Raw genomic sequence first — 24,161 nt, 5'->3', positions numbered from 1 at the left:
CTTATTTCTTTCAAGAGGGAGTCAGTGTCCTTTACTAAGCATAACGGCCCACTGACCTCTTCATCAGAGGAGGATCCCGAGTCAGACGAACCATTATCGTCGTCCTCCATATCCCATTCTATCTGGGGCTCCGTGACCATTTTAGAAGTGGAAGGTTTTTGGGAAAGGAACGCCATTTTTGCTTCCACTGCTGAGCTCACTTCTCTTGTGGAGAATTTACGATCCATTATAAGAGAAGGGGAATCTTCAACCATTATTTTGTCTGTACATCTTTGGCAGATAGTAAAAAACCTATGTACTGCCAGATGCTTTTGCAAAAAGCACATTTTCTTTTCTGTGCAGATTCCCCACTCCTTCCAGATTCTCTATTCTGAAAGAACAAAGAAAAGAGCAGGGGCTCCTTTATTATAGGGGGAAGGAGTGGGGCAACCATCACCAGGAATAACCCACAGGTGATGTGGGAAATAAAATCACTCCGGAGGAGGCTTACCGGACTGGGGGCCTTAGGGGCATCAGAAGGCTTCTCCTGCTGCAGAGACATGCCGAGGGATCCACTGCTGCTCTGCTGGAGACACTGAGCGGCGTTTTCCAGCTTCCCGCCGCCAATTTGAATCATTTCCTGGTCACCTGACCTGCCGGCGCGTCACATGGCCCAGCCGGGGTCACGTGACCGGATCTCGGCCCAGAGATCCCGCGCGCCTTCTGGCCCTGCAAGCGGCTTCTTCCTGAGCCGGTGCACTGTCCGGGGCTGCTTAAAGTGAGGACTTATGCCGGAAGCAAGCGGTGGGAGCCGTATCTCGCCCCCAGCGTCCGCCGCTCTGCCACAGCCCTCCTGCAAAGCAGGGAATACTCACCGCAGGCTGGGCGCATGGAACTTCGGCAGGAGGGAGCCTGCCGTTTTCCACTCATCCCAAGGGACAGGAAACGACTGGAGAAGGCATATAAACTTCTGCTTTCTACGTCGTTTCCTGTCCCTGGGGGCGGGGTACCCTCCTGCTGAAGTGCCGTTGTGGGAGGCGTACGGAAAAATAGCTCTAAAAGTGGCCCATTTTGAGCCTCAGCAACGCTCCTCTTCTGTTTACATATGTAAACAGGAGCGAGCACAGTTGCCCCTTCCAACAGCTGATCGCCAGGTGTGCTTACAGTTTGGACAGCCACCTATCTGATATTGATGACAGGTCATCAATATCATGAAAACATAATGCCCCTTTAAGTTGGACTAACCATACTACCTGCATTCTGCTCCAGTCATTACATTCACACACTTCATTCAATTCCAACAACTCCTTCTTGATGAGTTATTCTTGTTAGCGAGTCTACATTAAAGGGAACCCATCACCTGGATTTTGGGTATAGAGCTGAGGACATGGGTTGCTAGATGGCCACTAGCACATCTGCAATACCCGGTCCCCATAGCTCTGTGCTTTTGTGTAAAAAAATATAAAAATTTGATACATATGCCAATTAACCTCAGATGAGTCAAAGCTTGAAAATATGACTTCTCTGGTCACACAAGTAAGATATGACTTATGTTAATTTGCATAAAAGGCGGGACGTACAAAAATGCATAATACTTGAATTAATGCATGAATTAGTCTGCAAATGAAATTTAAAGTGCAATTTATATGTTTAGGGTAAAACAATGAACATTTAGAAACGCTCAGTGAGGGTAGCATAGTAGAGGTGACAGTTTCCCTTTAAGATCTACTAGACACATTTACTTGTGTACCTTTGGTTTAAGAGTGTCCAAAGAAAATGACTCAACTTCTGCTTCGGATTAGTTGGCAGGCTGTGCATCACACCATGGCAATGTCAGTCTCCCACAACTCCCTCAAAACCTGTGTTACCTGCAGTGAAAGAAAGCAAGTACAGCTTCTGTGCATGCACAGATGAGCAGGTACACATGCTGCAATGAAGAGGGATACAAGGAGATACATTGTAAAACAGTAGGTGCAGCTCTCCACATGTGTGCCCACCGGTGATGCAGGTGGAAGTTGCCTACAGCAAAAGTGCAAAGTGACAGGTGGGGGAAAATTCACCAACTTTTTAATGACATTTTCTGAGATTACATTTAATGACCTATATGTTTATGTGCATAATATCTTCTGAATGAACCATAGTTCTATTAGTGTGAAAACCAGCTTCAACACAAAAGAAAATATCAATCAGCACATCAAACTCCCATCCCATAACCCCAGAATCGGGGAAAGAAAGAAAAGGTTAGATTTGCAATTCTGGGTTTGCAGATGTAGCAAATGTGTGAGTCGTGTTGTGGCCCCATTAACTTCTACAGGAGTACTGCTACACTGCAATACTTGGGCGTGCCCGTTATCACGCAACCAAGATCACCCTGTAGCTGAATACTAACACATTCTTACAACCCATTGTAGGCAACCATACTGCAGATATGGCGCACGGTAAAAATGAGTTTGACACCCCATCTAGATCCATTCAGGGAAGAAAAAAAAAAAAAAAAACCCACACAAACATACCACAAACTTTCAAAATATTTTATTTTCCAACAATCCAGGAGAAACCAGTAATAACTATTTACAGCTTATATCTAGTAACAACCTACAGTTACATGGATGGTAAAACTATCAGGAGGTGCCAATAAAATTATTTAGGCAACATGAGGGAGAGACTGGCAGTAGGCACATCTACATACATTACTAGATTCTGACTTCACGGTTTTATTGTAGTCTGGATTCATAACCTTTTCCACTTTCCTCAATGCTCACTGCTTGCCATTGCCATTGATTGGTCTCTTCTTGTGGGCATCACTGGAGAGATATGCTTCAAGCTTGGGACGGCTACTAATGCGTTTGACATAGGCACAGAGGAGTGGGAAGCCTGAAAGGCAGTCTGGTGCCAGAACAAGATGGTTGTGCAGAAGATCCACCAGGTTGTAATCGGCAAAGGAAATCTACAAAGCAATAGGGAAATAATGCAGTTATACATCACAACTTTAGGAGTCAACGACTTACGGGGTACTCCGGCCCAACCAGTTTCTCTGTTCATTTCAGAAGGGTACAGGCCCCCCACCTCCCTGCATTTCTTAATTGTTCAAGTCACCCTGAATTCCCTGTCAGCTCGCAGAAAGGTCTATTAAGAGGGGAACCAGCATGGAGAACATAATACAAGTACTGAGCAGATTTACTGTCAACTGGACTATTAAACAATTGGGAGAAGGAAATGGCCCTATAAGTGGAGGAGGCATTTCTCTATCACTAACATATGGCAAAATTTCTCCTCCTCACTTGTACTATGGATTTATACAAAGTTGTTTATAATCCAAGGTACATGTCGATGTGTTTCCATGGTAACAGACTACAAACAATCATCCTGCTGTCAGTTTTCCATGTGTCCCTTACTTGCTGCTCAAGTACTGGAGCAACAAAGGTGGTTGTGAAGGCGTGCACAGCCTTTAGATCTTTATGAACACGAGTATTCCTATGTGGACTTTCCATTTCTTGCAGGCTCTCTAACAGCACTTTTTTTTAAATAAAAATCTTTAAATGTATGGAAATATATGCACAAGAAAATAAATACAGTAATCTATATATTCTCCAAACACAGAATAGGACTGCATGGAGTTTTTTTTTTTTAAATCAAATTTCTGATCAATGGCCTGTCAATTAAATAGTCCTAGTAAAACTAGAGCAAATCAATACTCACATGAGCTCCTACCACAAACCCCTTCCCCTCATTATTAGAGGCAAGCAGACGTTCAAAGTGACCAAGGTCAGTGGGCAGAGCCTTAACATAATCATCTTTTCCATTCTCCTAAACAAAAAAGGAAATCACATGAATCTTCTGAAGAGGAAGACATTTCTCTGTCAGACTTCTGGGTGTCACTCACATAGTTCTGATAGATCATCTTCAAATACTTCAGCCGCAGATCTTCCACTCCATCATTAACCATGTCTATGAGGCTTGCCTCATGAGGATTTTTCCCATACAGATCTACAACCCAATCATAGTTCAGAATGAGTAAATATATTCAGAGGGATCCACAAGCTCAATACATGAGAGAACAAAAGAGGTTCCGACACCCGAGTTGGGGGGCGCAAACCAGCCAATAGCAGGCCATGATTGGGACAAGCCTCCCTAGAGTCACCTGGAGATGTAGCAGCAGCCGTGCTGGGATCAGGAGCTGCGCAGGGGAGGTGGGAAAGTATAATCTATATGAGGGGCCCAGGCATGGGGGGGGGGGGCATATCTTAGACTTTGTATAACCCCTTTAAGTTGTAATACCATGATTCCTGGCAAGAAGGCGCAAAATGGCATTGGACTGATACAGAGTGAAGTCTCCATCTTTAAATCCTGGAAGTTGGCCATACACCTACAAGGAGAAAATAAGACAAGGAACTTTAAGACAGTTTGACAGCACTGAATGTTAACTACAGCAAAATTCCTGGCATCGTTGGGATCCGATTGGTGCAGATGACAAAAAAAAAAAAAAAAAAAAAAAATAAACAAAAACAAACAGTGTAAAGAGTATTGGTCAGGTCCCCACAGCCACATAGTGATGAAAACGCTCCTTCCATGCATACAATCAATAGGGATGAAATTTGGAAAAAATAAATGATACACAGGTACTGAATGGATCAAGTACTGGAAGTGGAGCATCTAGGGCAGGGGATAGGAACCTTCAGAATACCAGCTGTTGTGAAACTACAACTCCCAGCATGCTCCAATCATTTCTACAAGTTCTGAGAAGAGTAGAGGAAGCATGCATGCTGGGAGTTCGTTTCACAACAGCTGTCTCCCTTCTCCTGGTTTATAGTATAAGGACAGGAAGGAACACAGGAGAGGTGAGAATTGATGACCAAACCTAATGATAAGCAGGGTGTTCTAGTGGTGATAAATAAGGGCCTTAGACTGAGGACATACTACATCAACATTTACATAAAATTACTCAATTACCCACGGTCTGGAATGTCCTTTCAGAGATGGCAGCTGCCGAGTGGGGGGGGGGGGGGCTGGTGGGAAGGGGCGCTGCCAGTGACAGCAGGACACCGCAGAAAGAAGGCAGGGATCATTCCTGTATGTCCCTGCCTTCTAGATCGCTGTATACAAAATGCTCAACGAGTCCTGTCCAGGCCCGGTGGCAATGTGACCACCAGGGGAGTGCAGGAGCTGATGGGTCTTCCATAGATCAATCAGCCCTGCACTGAGGCCATGGCGAACTTGGTCTATAGGGCAGGCAAATACTCAATGGAACACCTTACCTCCCTTATGGTGGGGGTGATCAACGCATGGAACCCGTTTGTGGTGGCGAGAGGGGACAAAACGCGGTATGGTCCCCAGTTTTGCCCCTATGGAGAAACCCTTAACTCCCAGAATTGGCTTCTCAGAATGAGTTCTTGCTGCAGAGGGGGATTAAATACCTCACCCAATTGTTGCATGTTGAAGCTCTACTTGGAACCTTGTTAAGATCCAGCCATTCTAAATATAATTTTTTGCCATTTTTCAAGTGGTCTTAAACTTTTGATCAGGACTTTATGTGCGTCCTTTGCAGCTAGAATATGGGGAGACAGAAAATTGCCAGGCGAGTAGAACATAGTAAAATGGTCTCTGCCTTCTATGGGACACTAATATCGTATCAACCTTCGTCTATACCTAAAGCTTTTGCCAAATGGAAAGAGGACATCACGAAATTAGAGCTGCAGCAGGAGAGGGAATTGGCCTCTACATGGAGATCGGCGATTTGTGCGCAGGATCAGCCGATTCAGGCCAAGTGGATACACAGTATATTTGCTCGAATATACAAACTCTGATATCTGTACCAGATGTGGCATTGGCAAGGGAACGCTAAGGCACACGATTTGGGAATGTCCAGTTATTGCAGACTTTTGGGAAGACGTGCACAGATCTCAATTCCAGACTGGGTCTCCCAGCAGTTAGTCTACTGGACCTTGTCAACGACATTCCTACCAAATACACTAAAATCCTTTATAGGTTACTACTATTCTAGGAAGTCTATCCTGCTAAATTGGAAGCCTTCAAAGAGTCCCTCCTTATCCCACTGAACACAACGCAACTTTACCCATGTACAAATTGACCTTTGTAGCTAGGGGTACACCAGACAGGTTTGAAAGGGGGGGGGGGGGGGGGGGAATAGTGAAAACTCCTACAGGCTAATTAGCATATTATAGAAGTCATTTTTCTCAATAAAGGCTTCAGGCAGTGAGATGGCACCAATATAGGCATGTATAGTTCTGTTCAGCTGACATTAGCACATTTCTAATGTCAGTCAGCTTAATACCCATTTTTCAGGTGACAGAAACCCTTTAAAGCCGTTTCTGGATCCCATGTCCTGTCCTGGGGAGTAGGAGGCGGTCTCTCCATGGGTGCCGTCATAGGCGAAGGGGAAAATTCCATGTTAGAAAATCTAGATGCCGCTCCCTCCCTTCTGAGCCCTGGCATATCCCCAAATAACAGTTTACGACCACAGTTGGGGTGTTACTGTATTCAGGAGAAAGAGGGTAGCAAATCGTGGCGGAGGGGCTTGGGGGTTATTCTTCTGTTATCTTTTGTGAAAAAGTTTGGGCCTAAAGCAACATTTTCTTGCCCTGTCGAGTGCCCAAACATTGTTATGCGACCACATATGGGGGGTTTCTGAAAAGTGCAGAATCAGGGTAAGGGCTTGTTCACACAACTGTTGCCCCTCTGTCGCCGTATTGCGGATCTGCAATACATGGGCACCGTTCCGTGTGCATTCCGCATTACGGATGTAAACCTATTCACTTCAATGGGTCTGCAAATCTGGAGATGTGGAACGGGATCACTACGGAGTGCTTCCGCGGGGTTCGGTTCCGTACCACAAAAAGATAGAACTTGCTCTATTTTTGCAGAACGGACGGATGCAGACCCATTGAAGTTAAATGGGTCTGGATTCATCCTGACTGCTATATGGAGGTTGCCCGTGCATTGGGGACCGCAAATTGCGATCCCAATGCACAGAACAGCCATGTGAATGAGCCCCAATAAATATTTAGGTTTGTTTTGTTAACTAGAGATGAGCGAATTTCAACTTCTAAAATTCTATGACAGAATGCATAACGGAATGCCTTTAGACTAGAGGCATTCTGTTATTCATTCCGTCATAATAGAAGTTTATGGGCTGCAAAACGGATGCCGATTGTTTCTCAATACCACGCTGATACTCAATACCACATGAAAAAAAAAAAAAAAAAAAAGCCATGTGCATTCCACATTTTATGGAACATCTGGACCAGAAAAGTCCCAACCTAATTTGTTGGGATAAGGTGACAAAAAAATTTCAAGTTCTTTTTTCCCCTGTTATGTGGTGAACGCCATAGGAGATATTTTTAAATATTTTAATAGTTTACATATTGCCACGCCCAAAAAAGTGCAATTTTTTTTATTGTTTATATACACTCACCTAAAGAATTATTAGGAACACCTGTTCTATTTCTCAATAATGCGATCATCTAGTCAACCAATCACATGGCAGTTGCTTCAATGCATGTAGGGTTGTGGTCCTGGTCAAGACAATCTCCTGAACGCCAAACTGAATGTCAGAATGGTAAAGAGGTGATTTAAGCAATTTTAAGCGTGGCATGGTTGTTGGTGCCAGACGGGCCAGTCTGAGTATTTCCCAATCTGCTCAGTTACTGGGATTTTCATGCACAACCAATTCTAGGTTTTACAAAGAATGGTGTGAAAAAGGAAAAATCCAGTATGCGGCAGTCCTGTGGGTGAAAATGCCTTGTTGATGCTAGAGGTCAGAGGAGAATGGGCCGACTGATTCAAGCTGATAGAGCAACGTTGACTGAAATAACCACTCGTTACAACTGAGGTATGCAGAAAAGCATTTGTGAAGCCACAACACGCATAACCTTGAGGCGGATGGGCTACAACAGCAGAAGACCCCACCGGGTACCACTCATCTCCACTACAAATAAGAAAAAGAGGCTACAATTTGCACAAGCTCACCAAAATTGGACTGTTTGTCTGGAAAAATGTTGCCTGGTCTGATGAGTCTCGCTTTCTGTTGAGACATTCAAATAGTAGAGTCCGAATTTGGCATAAACAGAATGAGAACATGTATCCATCATGCCTTGTTACCACTGTGCAGGCTGGTGGTGGTGGTGTAATGGTGTGGGGGATGTTTTCTGGGCACACTTTAGGCCCCTTAGTGCCAATTGGCCATCGTTTAAATGCCACCGGCTACCTGAGCATTGTTTCTGACCATGTCCATCCCTTCATGACTTCCATGTACCCACCCTCTGATGGCTACTTCCAGCAGGATAATGCACCATGTCACAAAGCTAGAATCATTTCAAATTGGTTTCTTGAACATGACAATGAGTTTACTGTAATAAAATGGCCCCCACAGTCACCAGATCTCAACCCAATAGCGCATCTTTGGGATGTGGTGGAACGGGAGCTTCGTGCCCTGGATGTGCATCCCTCAAATCTCCATCAACTGCAAGATGCTATCCTATCAATATGGGCCAACATTTCTAAAGCATGCTGTCAGCACCTTGTAGAATCAATGCCATGTAGAATTAAGGCAGTTCTGAAGGCAAAAGGGGGTCCAACACCATATTAGTATGGTGTTCCTAATAATTCTTTAGGGGAGTGTATTTTATATGTAAAATTGGGCAAGGGAGTGTTTTAAACTTAATTTGTTTTTAAAAGGTTTTTTTTAACCTGCTCAGGACCGCCGTAGGCAGGATTGCATCTTTGCGGCGGTCCTGTTCCTCTGGGTGGACGCGCCGATGCGTCCTCTCGCGAGACGCGAGATTTCCGGTAAAGCCGGCAAAGCAACGCGGGCCGGCAAAATTCAAAAGACAAGTTCGTCATCAACCTGCCAGCCAATGATCGTGGCTGGCAGGTTGCTGATTTCCCAAAAAATGAATCAGCAGCCAGATAACTCATCATATTAGTAAATATGTTGTGGTTATATGGCTGCTGTGCTCCTCTGCTTCTTCTTTTGGTCGGTTGGTTCCAGCAGAGGAGCACACATCACTGAGTACCCACCAACACCACACTTAGCCCCCAGATCACCTCCCAGCACCCCAATTAACCCCTTGATCACCCCTTCTTGCCCCTGTCAATCACTAGTGAAAAGGAAAAAAGTGATCAGTGCAAACTGTCACTTTTTTTCACTGGTATTGACCATTAGTTTAGGCCCCTTTGTTAGGTTGTTTAGGGATCGGTTAGCGCCCAGCCCACCGCAGTCACTGATTCGCGTATCGCTAATCAGCATTTGTACTTTTATAGTATCTGGAAGTGATCAAAACTGATCACGGTCAGATCTATAATTGTATTAGTGTCACTTTAGTTCGACCTCCACCCAAAACGCAGTGTTTGCCCGATCAGGCCTGATCGGTCGCCCACACCTGCCCCACCGCAGTGACAAACATTTTTTTTTTTTTGATCACTGCACATTCACTTTACACGTGCTGCGGCGATAAAAATAAAAAATAAAATCAGTTTTGATATTTTTTGTCAACCGCAGCGGCCTCCGGTACTTCGCTAGCCTCCCATTTGTAAGACAGGCTTGCTTTTTTTCTTTGGTAGTCTCAGGGAATACCCCTAAATTTAGTTGCCCAAATGTCAAATAAGGGGTATTCTTCTGAAGAGGCCTACAGGCTTCTGACCCAGTCGGATGAGGAATGGGAACCCTCATCTGATGAATCTAGCGGGTCAGAATACAAACCTGTAGAAAGCAGTGGCTCTCTGACCCAAAGTTCGGACGAGGAGGCTGAGGTCCCTGATAGCACCAGGCGTACCCGGCCCAGTGACGCTAGACCACAGGTTGCGCAGGATCAGTTTCAAGAGCAGCAGAGTGGGGCTGGTGCTGTCGGATTACGTGGTGAGGCATACATCAGCAGCGCAGCCCTTCCTGGACCTAGTACCAGCACTGCCGTACAACCTGGTGAAGTGGCGAGCACCAGAAGGGCAGTTGAAGCTGGTACGGTGGCACGAGCAGTAGTGACCCCGTTGCAGCCACCGCAAAGATGTGCCCGTAGAGCCCCTAGAATCCCTGAGGTGCTGGCAAACCCTGATTGGCAGTCCCCAACTTCAGCTACACCTGTAGTTCCCCCTTTCACCGCCCAGTCTGGAGTTCGGGTTGAGATCGCTCAGATCGGTTCGGCCCTGGGATTTTTTGAGCTGTTCTTGACTGCGGAGCTCTTTGACCTAGTCGTGGCCAAAACAAATCGGTATGCCACACAATTTAGATCTGCCAACCCGGGAAGCTCTTATGCCCAGTCTTTCCGTGGAAACCAGTCCAAGTTTCCGAAATTAAAACTTTTCTGGGCCTTCTCCTCAACATGGGTCTAACTAAAAAGCATGAATTGCGGTCATATTGGTCCACGAACACAATTCATCACATGCCCATGTTCTCTGCTGCTATGTCCAGGACACGATTTGAGACCATCCTGCGTTTCCTGCACTTTAGCGACAACACCACCTCCCGTCCCAGAAGCCACCCAGCTTTTGACCGGCGCCACAAAATTCGGCCCCTCATAGACCATTTCAACCTGAAATTTGCAGATTTGTATACCCCTGAGCAAAACATCTGCGTAGAAGAGTCCCTTATACATTTTACCGGGCGCCTTGGCTTCAAACAATACATCCCAAGCAAGCGCGCCCGGTATGGGGTCAAATTGTATAAGCTCTGTGAAAGGGCCACAGGCTATACCCACAAATTTCGGATCTATGAGGGAAAAGATCAGACCCTGGAGCCGGTCGGTTGCCCTGACTACCTGGGGAGCAGTGGGAAGACAGTCTGGGACTTGGTGTCACCCTTATTCGGCAAGGGGTACCATCTTTATGTGGACAATTTTTACACACGTGTGGCCCTCTTTAGGCATTTGTTTCTAGAACAGATTGGCGCCTGTGGCACCGCGCGAACTAGTCGCGCGGGCTTCCCCCAACGGCTCGTTACCACCTGTCTTGCAAGGAGGCAGAGGGCCGCATTGTGTAACGAAGAACTGCTCGCGGTGAAATGGAGAGACAAGCGTGACGTTTACATGCTCTCCTCCATTCACGCAGACACGACAATCCAAATTGAGCGAGCAACCCGTGTCATTGAAAAGCCCCTCAGTCCACGACTATAACCTTCACATGGGAGGGGTGGACTTCAATGACCAGATGTTGGCTCCGTATTTAGTGTCCCGCAGAACCAGACGCTGGTATAAGAAGGTGTCTGTATATTTAATTCAATTGGCTTTGTATAATAGTTTTGTTCTCTACAGTAAGGCTGGGAGAACTGGATCCTTCTTCAAATTTCAGGAAGAGATCATCGCGAACCTCCGATGGAATAAGGCATGACACCCGCTATTTCTGTCCTGACTACCCTGCCCTATGCTTTGGAGAGTGTTTCTGGAAGTACCACACAGGTACACCTAGCATAGGGATCATCTCACCAAGACAGGCACACAGGGCTATTAGGGCCCATTCACATACAGCTGCTGCAAACCTCCTTTCACCTGGGACAGAGTGCATAACGCACTTCGCCACATCTTTGGGCGATTTGCACATTGACCCATGGGGAAGGAGAGGTTTTTTCTATAAAAAAAAAAGTAAAAAAAAAAAAACAAAACAAAAAAAAAAATACACCAGTAAGCAAAAAGGTTAATGTTTAGTTCAAAAAGTTAAAGTTTATATGTTCTGTTCCAAAGTTAATAAAATTATTGCGTTGTGGCTTTTTTTTTTACCTTCCAGGTGGACCAACCGATCGACTAGCTGCAGCACTGATGTGCATTCTGACAGAAGCATTGCGCTGCTGTCAGATTACACGCAAGTCGGTGTATGCGGCACTGCAAGATGAGATTTCTACTCTGCAGTTAAAGATACGTTTGCCAAGGCATACGAGCTGAGGAGGAGGCGGCGTTCCTATGCTTTGGCAAACACTTTGTATATAAAAAAATAAAAATAAATCCCGGCAATGATTTATTCATCCACATCGATTGATGTGAATGGAGAAATCTGGTTTGCCAGGGCATATGAGCTAAGTGGGTATGGATGTTGGGCGGAGCTCCTATATCCTTGCAGACGCCTTTCCCCTCTTTTTGGCAGAGATTTTTCCATCCACATTGATCGATGCGAATGAAGAAATCTGTGCCGTTCATTTTTTTCTTTCAGCCCAGAGGCTGAATGGAAAAAAAAATCTCATTACCTGTATGCTCAATATAAGGAGAATAGCAGAAACTCCTAATGCTGGCCATACATGTAATGATTGCGGAGACCCTCAAATGCCAGGGCAGTACAAACACCCCACAACTGACCCCATTTTGGAAAGAAGACACCCCAAGGTATTTGCTGAGGGGCATATTGAGTCCATGAAAGATTTAAATTTTTGTCCTAAGTTAGCGGAAATTGAGACTTTGTGAGAGAAAAAAAAAATAAATTTCTGCTAACTTATGCCCAAAAAATACATTTCTATGAACTCGCCATGCCCCTCATTGAATACCTTGGGGCGTCTTCTTTCCAAAGTGGGGTCACATGTGGGGTATTTATACTGCCCCGGCTTTTTAGGGGCCCTAAAGCGTGAGAAGAAGTCTGGGATCCAAATGTCTAAAAATGCCCTCCTAAAAGGAATTTGGGCACCTTTGCGCATCTAGGCTGCAAAAAAGTGTCACACATGTAGTATCGCCGTACTCAGGAGAAGCTGGGGAATGTGTTTTGGGGTGTCATTTTACATATACCCATGCTGGGTGAGAGAAATATCTTCAAATGCCAACTTTGTATAAAATATAAATAAATAAGGGAAAAGTTGTCTTGCCAAGATATTTCTCTCACCCAGCATGGGTATGTGTAAAATGACACCCCAAAACACATTCCTCAACTTCTCCCGAGTACGGCGATACCAGATGTGTGACCCTTTTTTGCAGCCAAGGTGGGCAAAGGGGCACACATTCCAAAGTGCACCTTTCGGATTTCACAGGCCATTTCTTTTTTTAACACATTTTGATTGCAAAGTACTTCTTACACATTTGGGCCCCTAAATTGCCAGGGCAGTATAACTACCCCACAAGTGACCCTATTTTGGAAAGAAGACACCCCAAGGTATTTTGTGAGGGGCATGGCGAGTTCCAAGAATTTTTTATTTTTTGTCGCAAGTTAGTGGAATATGAGACTTTGTAAGGGGAAAAAAAAAAAATTATAAGAACTCACTATGCCCATCAGTGAATACCTTAGGGCAGGGCTGGCCAACCTGAGGCTCTCCAGCTGTTGCAAAACTACAACTCCCAGCATGCCCAGTCTGCCTACAGCTATCAGTCTACAGCACGGCATGGTGGGAGTTGTAGTTTTACTTCTACAAAACTGAATTGCGGTCATATTGGTCCATACTGCCTACTTCTCCCCTGTGCTGTTGAGAAGAACATAGCACGCGCTGACAGCAGTTTGTGGAAGCGGCAGAGCAGCGAAGGGTCTAGGCGCAAATGGCGACAAGACTTTGTAGTCTTGTCGCCATTTAGCAATTCTAGGTCGCATTTGCGACCATTTCGGTCGCCATCTGGAGCCCATAGACTTTTATTATGATGGAATGAATAACTAAAGGCATTGCATCATAGAAATGCACTATGGTCTGTAGTAACAGAATCCATAATGCAATTTACCTTTTAACCACTTCAGCCCCGCTAGGTGAAACCCCCTTCATGACCAGAGCACTTTTTACACTTCGGCACTACACTCCTTTCACCGTTTATCGCTCGGTCATGCAACTTACCACCCAAATGAATTTTACCTCCTTTTCTTCTCACTAATAGAGCTTTCATTTGGTGGTATTTTATTGCTGCTGACATTTTTACTTTTTTTGTTATTAATCAAAATGTAACGATTTTTTTGCAAAAAAATGACATTTTTCACTTTCAGCTGTAAAATTTTGCAAAAAAAACGACATCCATATATACATTTTTCGCCAAATTTATTGTTCTACATGTCTTTGATAAAAAAAAAAATGTTTGGGCAAAAAAAAAAAAAAAAATGGTTTGGGTAAAAGTTATAGCATTTACAAACTATGGTACAAAAATGTGAATTTCCGCTTTTTGAAACAGCTCTGACTTTCTGAGCACCTGTCATGATTCCTGAGGTTCTACAATGCCCAAACAGTAGAAAACCCCCACAAATGACCCCATTTCGGAAAGTAGACACCCTAAGGTATTCGCTGATGGGCATAGTGAGTTCATAGAACTTTTTATTTTTTGTCACAAGTTAGCGGAAAATGATGATGATTTTATTTTTTTATTTTTTCTTACAAAGTCTCATATTCCACTAACTTGCGACAAAAAATAAAAAATTCTAGGAACTCGCCATGCCCCTCACGGAATACCTTGGGGTGTCTTCTTTCCAAAATGGGGTCACTTGTGGGGTAGTTATACTGCCCTGGCAATTTAGGGGCCCAAATGTGTGAGAAGTACCTTGCAATCAAAATGTGTAAAAAATGACCGGTGAAATCCAAAAGGTGCACTTTGGAATATGTGCCCCTTTGCCCACCTTGGCAGCAAAAAAGTGTGACACATCTGGTATTGCCGTACTCAGGAGAAGTTGGGGAATGTGTTTTGGGGTGTCATTTTACATATACCCATGCTGGGTGAGAAAAATATCTTGGTCAAATGCCAACTTTGTATAAAAAAAATGGGAAAAGTTGTCTTTTGCCAAGATATTTCTCTCACCCAGCATGGGTATATGTAAAATGACACCCCAAAACACATTCCCCAACTTCTCCTGAGTACGGCGATACCAGATGTGTCACACTTTTTTGCTGCCAAGGTGGGCAAAGGGGCACATATTCCAAAGTGCACCTTTTAGATTTTGCAGGCCATTTTTTACACATTTTGATTGCAAAGTTCTTCTCACACATTTGGGCCCCTAAATTGCCAGGGCAGTATAACTACGCCACAAGTGACCCCATTTTGGAAAGAAGACACCCCAAGGTATTCCGTGAGGGGCATGGCGAGTTCCTAGAATTTTTTATTTTTTGTTGCAAGTTAGTGGAATATGAGACTTTGTAAGGAAAAAAGAAAAAAAAAAGAAAAATCATCATTTTCCGCTAACTTGTGACAAAAAATAAAAAATTCTAGGAACTCGCCGTGCCCCTCACGGAATACCTTGGGGTGTCTTCTTTCCAAAACGGGGTCACTTGTGGCGTAGTTATACTGCCCTGGCAATTTAGGGGCCCAAATGTGTAAGAAGTACCTTGCAATCAAAATGTGTAAAAAATGGCCTGCGAAATCCGAAAGGTGCACTTTGGAATATGTGCCCCTTTGCCCACCTTGGCTGCAAAAAAGTGTCACACATCTGGTATCGCCGTACTCAGGAGAAGTTGGGGAATGTGTTTTGGGGTGTCATTTTACATATACCCATGCTGGGTGAGAGAAATATCTTGGCAAAAGACAACTTTTCCCATTTTTTTATACAAAGTTGGCATTTGACCAAGATATTTTTCTCACCCAGCATGGGTATATGTAAAATGACACCCCAAAACACATTCCCCAACTTCTCCTGAGTACGGCGATACCACATGTGACACTTTTTTGCAGCCTAGATGCGCAAAGGGGCCCAAATTCCTTTTAGGAGGGCATTTTTAGACATTTGGATCCCAGACTTCTCACACTTTCGGGCCCCTAAAAAGCCAGGGCAGTATAAATACCCCACATGTGACCCCACTTTGGAAAGAAGACACCCCAAGGTATTCAATGAGGGGCATGGCGAGTTCTTAGAATTTTTTTTTTTGCATAAGTTAGCGGATATTGATTTTTTTTTGTTTTTTTCTCACAAAGTCTCACTTTCCGCTAACTTAGGACAAAAATTTCAATCTTTCATGGACTCAATATGCCCCTAACGGAATACCTTGGGGTGTCTTCTTTCCGAAATGGGGTCACATATGGGGTATTTATACTGCCCTGGCTTTTTAGGGGCCCTAAAGCGTGAGAAGAAGTCTGGAATATAAATGTCTAAAAATGTTTACGCATTTGGATTCCGTGAGTGTATGGTGCGTCCATGTGAGATTTTATTTTTTGACACAAGTTAGTGGAATATGAGACTTAGTAAGAAAAAACAAAAACAAAAAACAAAAAATTTCCGCTAACTTGTGCCAAAAAAAATGTCTGAATGGAGCCTTACCAGGAGGGGGGAGGGTGATCAATGACAGGGGGGTGATCACCCATATAGACTCCCTGATCACCCCCCTGTCATTTATCACCCCCCCTGTAAGGCTCCATTCAGACATCCGCATGATTTTTTACGGATCCATGGATACATGGATCGGATCCACAGAACGCATGCGGACGTCTGAATGGAGCCTTACAGGGGGGTTATCAATGACAGGGGGTGATCAGGGTAATCACCCCCCTGTCACTGATCACCCCCCCTGTAAGGCTCCATTCAGACATCCGCATGATTTTTTACGGATCCATGGATCGGATCCACAGAACGCATGCGGACGTCTGAATGGAGCCTTACAGGGGGGTTATCAATGACAGGGGGGTGATCAGGGAGTGTATATGGGTGATCACCCGCCTGTCATTGATCACCCCCTGTAAGGCTCCATTCAGACATCCGCATGTGTTTTGCGGATCCGATCCATGTATCCATGGATCCGTAAAAATCATGCGGACGTCTGAACGGAGCCTGACAGGGGGGTGATCAATGACAGGGCGGTGATCAATGACAGGGGGGTGATCAGGGGTTTATAAGTGACGGGGGGGGGGGGGTGTAGTGTAGTGTGGTGTGGTGTTTGGTGCGACTGTACTGACCTACCTGAGTCCTCTGGTGGTCGATCCTAACAAAAGGGACCACCAGAGGACCAGGTAGGAGGTATATTAGACGCTGTTATGAAAACAGCGTCTAATATACCTGTTAGGGGTTAAAAAATTCGGATCTCCAGCCTGCCAGCGAGCGATCGCCGCTGGCAGGCTGGAGATCCACTCGCTTACCTTCCGTTCCTGTGAGCGCGCGCGCGCGCGCGCGCGCGCCTGTGTGCACGCGTTCACAGGAAATCCCGGCCCTCGCGAGATGACGCGTATATGCGTCGTTGAGCGCAGGGCTGCCACCTCCGGACCGCACATCTGCATTAGGCGGTCCGGAGGTGGTTAACAAAGTGAACGAATTTTTAAAAATAAAATTCGCTCATCTGTTAAAATTTTGGAACATAGCAAGGTTTTTAAAACAAATAAATATTTGAATGTAAAAAAAAAAAAAAAAAAATCTGCAAAATCTATTTTGCTTTACTTCCAATGGAATACCTAAAGGGTTAACAACATTTCTAAAGCCAGTTTTGAATAGTTTGAGGGGTGTAGTTTCTAAAATGGGGTCATTTATGGGTTGTTTCTATTATGTAAGCCCCACAAAGTGACTTCAGAACTGAAACTTAAGTTATCTTGGAAATTTTCCTAAAAATTAAATAAAGCTTTGAGACAGAGACAGAGACAATTTTACACACTATCTAATTTTTTAATATAAAGCTAAAAACATATTGACTCAAATTTACCATTAACATAAGATACAATGTGTCAGGAGAAAGTCTCAGAATGTCCTGGATACGCAAGTGTTCCAAAGTTATTACCACAAAGTGACACGTCAGATTTGCTAAATTAGGCCTAGTCAGGAAGGGGGTAAATAGCCTGGTCTGGAAGTGGTTAAGATCATTTTTTAACCAGTTCAAGACACAGCCAGCCAATCTTCCCCTACCCGACAGCTTATTTTTGCAACTCAGACGTGTCACTTATACAAGCCATTCTGAAGTTTGTGACACATTGTACTGTACTTCATGTTGGTGGTAAATTTGAGTTGATATGTTGCCATTTTCTAAGTTTGAATTTCTGCTTTTAAGACAGATGGTATTTTATGAATGTCAATATAATTTTAGGACAGTCGAAAGCTTTGCATTTTAGAAGCAATTTAACCAAATTTAAGAAAATTTCCATTTTTGAAACTATACGCCTCAAATTATTAAAAAAAAAAAAAAAAAAAAAAAAAAAGGTAGTTAACCTTTTAGTTGAGCCAAAAAGGAATTAGAGAAAATTGAAAGTGAAATTAAATGTTTCTTTGCAGACTTTCCAGTTCAATCCATTTTTTCTGTGGCACAGCAAGGGTAACAGCATAAGCTACAATATCGCCCCGATCCTGCAGTTTACAGAATTTACAGCCAATACGTGGCTCTTTATGATACACCCCACTTGTTCAGACAAGAACTTACTCAGAACATAGTTTTTCATTGTATTTTTTTTTTATCTGTCACAGGTACATGCATTTTGTGCACTACATGCCGACTATGTGTGCACATCAGGACACAGTGCAGCGTGGTGCGAGCCGGCTGCAGACCACGGAGCGGTGAGTAATAGCAAGCAAGTCACTTATGCGCCAAATAAATCCTTCATGCAAAAAATTTGCATCAAGAATTTTTTTTGCACACAATTGATGCGAGTAATATTTTCAGCCTTACATCACTCCATAACCACATAATTGTAGTAACCATATGTAACCTGGTTTACATTGCTGGGGCATGTACTGTATCTGCATCCAGAGGACAAGTCTTTTCATCCCCTTCTGGGGCTTCCCTCACCACCTGGGAATGAGTGAGCGCTTCAGGGGTCTCCGCTTCTACCTTAATCACCACCTGTAGGGGGCAATGTTTCTACCGCACACACCTTTACCATGAACATCCTGCATGGCAGTATTCTACTCCCAAGGTACTCCTGACACTTGCAGGAAATTTTTCCTAGATATCTCTGGCTCATTGCTAGGCAGTTCATTAGTGACTGCAGCCACATCTATTGCGCACACCTCACTGACTTGCCCCATCCAGGAATTTGGGCGCCTCTCCTTGGGTTAGTCACACCAGGATGATCCATTTTCCGCAACACACTAGTTCTTTCCTCAGCAGTCTGAGGTGTCAGTACTCACGATACTTGCAGGTTCATAGGGTTCAGCATGACACCTCATGCAAGGCTGGGCTAGACTCCCCATACAACAATCCATGCTCTGTTCAGCATTAACCCCTGCTGCACACAGTCACTTCACCTCCAAGGAGGTCACCCCCTGGTCCATCACTGGTTCTGTACACCCTTCCAGCATAGTCACCACACATCAAGTTTGCAGACTTGACACTCATGCCATCTGTAGTTACAGTAGACTTCTGGTTGCCACTAGCTGTTATGGTGACATCCTTGTCAACCATGAACTCTAGGAGCACACATGAGCAGTCTCCTCATCTGACTCAAAGGCATTCTGTCACCACTAGTGAGCGTATACAACTGCTCATATGGCGCTGTAGGTCTCCTTGAGGACATTCTAACCAGAACTGTATAGGCAATCTAAATGTATTTGTGCCCCTCAAAAAACGATTTCATAAATATGGTAATGAGCTTGTAAAAGAGTCCAAGGGGCAGAACTTATTGTTCTTGGAGCCCGGCCGCACCCATTCTTAGAAAGCCCTGCCCCTTCCCTCATCTGCTATTCTTCTTGATGTGCGGACATCACCCTGCCGCAGCTGTAAAGAAAAAAAGAAAACTCTTGTGCATCATCTAGTGCATTTGCCTGTGCACCCTGAATAACTCAATAAGTGATCTGTGCAGTTTTTGCAGTTCTCTGTATGGAGCGATCTGCACTTTATTGAATTTTTTTGTGGTAGGAGAAAGCTAAATGTGTCATTGTGACTTACTCCATCTGTCCGTTTGCCATACTGAATATTTATATTTTAATAGTACAGGTGGTTTCACATGCAGCTATACCCACCATGTGTATTTTTTTTTTTATTTCAGCCCCCTCCAAAACAAAATAAAGTTAACTCACCTTCTCTTGATCACGTAATTCCCGGTCTCTTTACTTCTTTAATGATGAGCTGTGGGCTAAAGGACCTGTGGTGACGTCAGATCACATGCTCCATCACCGTGGTGATGGATCATGTGATCTGATGTCACCACAGGTCCTTTAGCCCACAGCTCATCATTAAAAGTAGTAAAGAGACCGGGAACTACGCGATCAAGAGAAGGCGAGTTAACTTTTATTTTGTTTTAACCCCTCCTGCACTATTATACTATGCATTCTGTATTCAGAATGCTATTTTCCCTTATAACTGTTATAAGGGAAAATACAATCTTCAGAACATCAATCCCAAGCCCGAACTTCTGTGAAGAAGTTCGGGTACCAAACATGCGCAATTTCTCACGTGAGTGCAAAATGCATTACAATGTTTTGCACTCGCACGTGCTTTGCCCATAAGGGGTTTCATCTTACCGCAGCTTTCTTCAGATCCCCCTTCTGCCAGTCAGCAGACATCACGACTTCCTCCTTCCATTGAGCTTCCTGGTCAGCCATGAGCATTCGCATAGCTTCACAACGACCTGACAAGGAAATCAAGTAGAGAAATAACTCACCCAAACCCCTGCAGACCACAATGCAGTTGTCCCCCCACCCCCAAATGTTACAAAAATGAAAAACCCAGTCATCTTCTATTATAGCCTCTTCCTTACAGCAGCAGGATATTCTGACTAAGGCTAAGCTGCAGTACCAGCCACACGTGTTTGGATGTAGCCGTGTGACAAATTCTGCCCCTTGTGGCCCTTTCACACGAGCTGATGCCGTGCGGGTAATCCGCTGCGTGAAAGACAGCCAAGCCCCGCTACAGACAGGAGAGACACGGAGCAGTAACATGATTGATATGCTCAGTCCCCCTCTGATCTCTTTACTACAGAATCACGGTGACAGCTTTATCTTACTGCGATTCTGTAGTAAAGAGATCAGAGGGGTACGGAGCATTATCAATCAGGTTACTGCTCCGTGTCTCTGCTGTCCAGTGCGGGGCTTGGCGGTCTGTCACACAGCAGATCACCCGCACGGCAGCGCTCGTGTGAAACAGCCCTTGTAGGTGCAGCTGATCGGAGTAAACCATCAATGTAAAAATGCTTTAGTTCTAAGAAAGAAAAAAATAAATAAATCTCTACTTACCTCTGACATTAAAATAAATTATTGTGTATTCAGGCACTAAAGAGAAAAGAGACAGACTGTATTAATTGGTGGTAATGCTACATGACTTTGGTATATGCCGGTTGTTTCAAGCCGTTGCAGTTTGTGGTCCTTTACCCAAAACTAGACTCAGAACAGCATAAATTATAGAAATACAAAATCTTTTATTGAACATACACATAAGCAGCATTAAATCACACAGGATGATCCACAGGTCTGTCACATTATAATACATGGAGCTTTGCAATAAAAGCTCCCAAGCTTTGAGGAAAGGTAATCCGTCACAGCCCACAGATCTATATATCATAGTGCCTCACCGAGAAGAAGAAAAAAAAAAAAACACAAAGAAAATATATGCAGTAAAGATAAATACAGACCAAACAGTCCTAGATTCCCAACACGTGTTTCGCGGTTGCCTTCTCAAGATGAAAAACCGGAAGTGTGATGCGTTCCACGCTGGAACGCATCAAGTCACTTCTGGATCCGTCAGTGTCCAGATACTCGTCTTATTCCTCAATCATGGAGGGCACCCTTGCCCTCCATCATGATTTTATGTTATGAGGAATAAGACAAGTGTCCGGACACTGACGGAACCGGAAGTGAATTTATGCGTTCCATCCTGTGTGATTTAATGCTGCTTATGCATATGGATTTCTATGTTTTATACAAGTGTATGGCCAATAAATTATAGAAATACTAAATCTTTTATGCTGTTCTGAGTCTAGTTTTTGGTAAATACTTGTAGTTAGTTTGGACAGCAACAATACCAGGCGTTCATTCGCTTTGCGATTTGGGTGTGAGTTTTTGTGGTCCGCAAAACACAGATACCGGCTGTGTGAGTTCTGCATTTTGCAAAAACACAACCTCCAGCCCATAATATAATTTGTCTGTTTTATGGACAAGGATAGAACATGTTTTTTTTTAGGATGCCACACGGTGTGCCGTCCGCATCTTCTGTGGCCCCATTGAAGTGAATGGGTCCGCAAAAAAAAAAAATGTCGATCAGATATGGACAAAAACAGTTGTGTAGGAGTTCTGCTCCTTTTGGGGGGCTCCAACGTGTACAGAGCAGAGCTGTGGAGTCAGAGGCCAAACCTGACATTTCCTAAATTCATGTAATACGTAATGCACTATGCAATTATTAACTGGAAAACAATCACACTAAGGGCTCTTTCACACTTGCGTTCTTTTCTTCCGGCATAGAGTTCCGTCGTCAGGGCTCTATGCCGGAAGAATCCTGATCAGTTTTATCCTAATGCATTCTGAATGGAGTAAATTCCGTTCAGGAAGCATCAGGATGTCTTCAGTTCCGGAACGGAACGTTTCTTTGGCTGGAGAAAATACCGCAGCATGCTGCGCTTTTTGCTCCGGCCAAAAATCCTGAACACTTGCCGCAAGGCCGGATCCGGAATGAATGCCCATTGAAAGGCATTGATCCGGATCCGGCCTTAAGCTAAACGTTGTTTCGGCAGATTGCCGGATCAGACGTTCAGCTTTTTTTAGAGTGGTTACCATGGCTGCCGGGACGCTAAAGTCCCGGCAGCCATGGTAAAGTGTAGCAGGGAGCGGGGGAGCAGCATACTTGCCATCAGTACGGCTCCCGGGGCGCTCTAGAGTAAAGTCAGGGCGCCCCAGGCGCATGGATGACATGATCGCATGGCACGTCATCCATGCACTTGGGACGCTCTGACGTCACTCTGGAGCGCCCCGGGAGCCGTGCGAACTGTAAGTATACCGCCCCACCGCTCCTACTATGGCACCCAGGTCCTGGGTGCCATAGTAACACTGAAAGTATTTTGAAGACGGATCAGTCTTCAAATGCTTTCAGTACACTTGCGTTTTTCCGGATCCGGCGTGTAATTCCAGCAAATGGAGTACACGCCGGATCCGGACAATGCAAGTGTGAAAGAGGCCTTAGGCCTCATGCACACAACCGTGCTGTTTTTGTGGTCTGCAACCACGGATCCACAAACAGAAGCCGCCCCTGTGCCTTTCGCAATTTGCAGACTGGAACAGGCAGCCCATTGTAGAAATGCCTATTGTTCGCAAAACAGACAATAGAACATGCTATTTTTTTTTTGTAGGGCCTCAGAACGGAGATACGAATGCAGACAGCACACTGAGTGCTATCTGCACTTGAAGTGAACGGGTCCGCACCCAAGCCACAAAAACTGCGGCTCAGATGCAGACCCGGAAAACAGTAGTGTGCATGAGGCCTTAATTGTAAGAAACCTATGAACTTGTCCTCAGACAATGGTAGAAAAGCGCTATACGCATGTCCTGGAAATGCTGAGAACCGTGCAAGTCTAAATGGGAATAAAAGAAACATGGAAAAAGCGGAGCCGCTATAGTCAGTGGTTGTCTGGGAATAAATACCTTACCACAGGACCCGCCATTCACCCTCCACTATGGAAAGATTCCTACTTACCTACTCCCTGCCGCTCCGGTCCTGCGTGTCCATCTTCTGGTCCACGGCTTGTATACTTCCTCTCCAGCACGGGCATGATCATCTGCTCCACTGCAGCCAATGACTGGTTTTTGTAGTGATGCGTTACAGTGCAATATGCTGCCAGAAGGATCCCGACAGGCAAGCTATTAGGCTGTGCCTCTGGCAGGACCTAATAGGGATATGAATGTAAAAACACAAAATGCAATCGCACACTGCAACCAGCTCTCTGCCCTACCTTTATGCTGGATGTTGAATAAGGCATTGGTGTACATTTTGGCCAAAGCGTAATAAGCCACTCACCGCGTCAAGGTCGCCTTCATGAGTGGTCCCTAACACTAGTTCCTACCCTTTATGGGCCATGACAGCCACATAAAGTCCAGGGATCGCAGGTGCAGCATGCACGCTAAGTACACTCTGCTTTTAACCCTGTCCGGTGCCATTACAGCTTTCATCGGATCCAGGGATGCAAGTACTCACATGCATGCTGAGCCCACTTTATACTTCTCCTGGAGCCTAATAGCTACTGGTAGGTGCTGTATAAGCAGACTCAGTTTTATACTGACTTTAAAACCAGCCTCCAGGGGGAAGATTAACTGGACAGGTGTGCTTGACTGCTTGGAGATCGCCACGCCTCCAATACGTACTACAAGGAGAAAAATATGGAAAATTTCAGCCCGCACAACCCTTAGCAGGTGCAGATTGCTGTGGCGAAATAGAGATATGAATGTAAAAACACAAAATGCAATCGCACACTGCA

General features: G+C 44.7%; 1 protein-coding gene across 1 annotated transcript; it reads right to left on the bottom strand.

Moving 5' to 3' along the window:
- Nucleotides 1-2,498: 2,498 nt before the first annotated feature.
- Nucleotides 2,499-23,474, bottom strand: LOC122941536 (glutathione S-transferase P 1-like). Its single transcript, XM_044298855.1, has 7 exons — nucleotides 23,384-23,474; nucleotides 20,938-20,973; nucleotides 20,227-20,333; nucleotides 4,258-4,345; nucleotides 3,863-3,966; nucleotides 3,679-3,786; nucleotides 2,499-2,926 (listed from the first exon to the last, which is right to left on the bottom strand). The coding sequence occupies exons 1-7, from the start codon at nucleotides 23,463-23,465 to the stop codon at nucleotides 2,738-2,740; spliced, it is 714 nt and encodes a 237-aa protein (XP_044154790.1). The 5' UTR covers nucleotides 23,466-23,474; the 3' UTR covers nucleotides 2,499-2,737.
- Nucleotides 23,475-24,161: the final 687 nt, after the last annotated feature.

This window comes from Bufo gargarizans, chromosome 6, assembly GCF_014858855.1.
Source record: "Bufo gargarizans isolate SCDJY-AF-19 chromosome 6, ASM1485885v1, whole genome shotgun sequence".
In the NCBI taxonomy this organism is placed as follows: Eukaryota; Metazoa; Chordata; class Amphibia; order Anura; family Bufonidae; genus Bufo; species Bufo gargarizans.
This window is presented reverse-complemented; position numbering and strand designations above follow the sequence as displayed.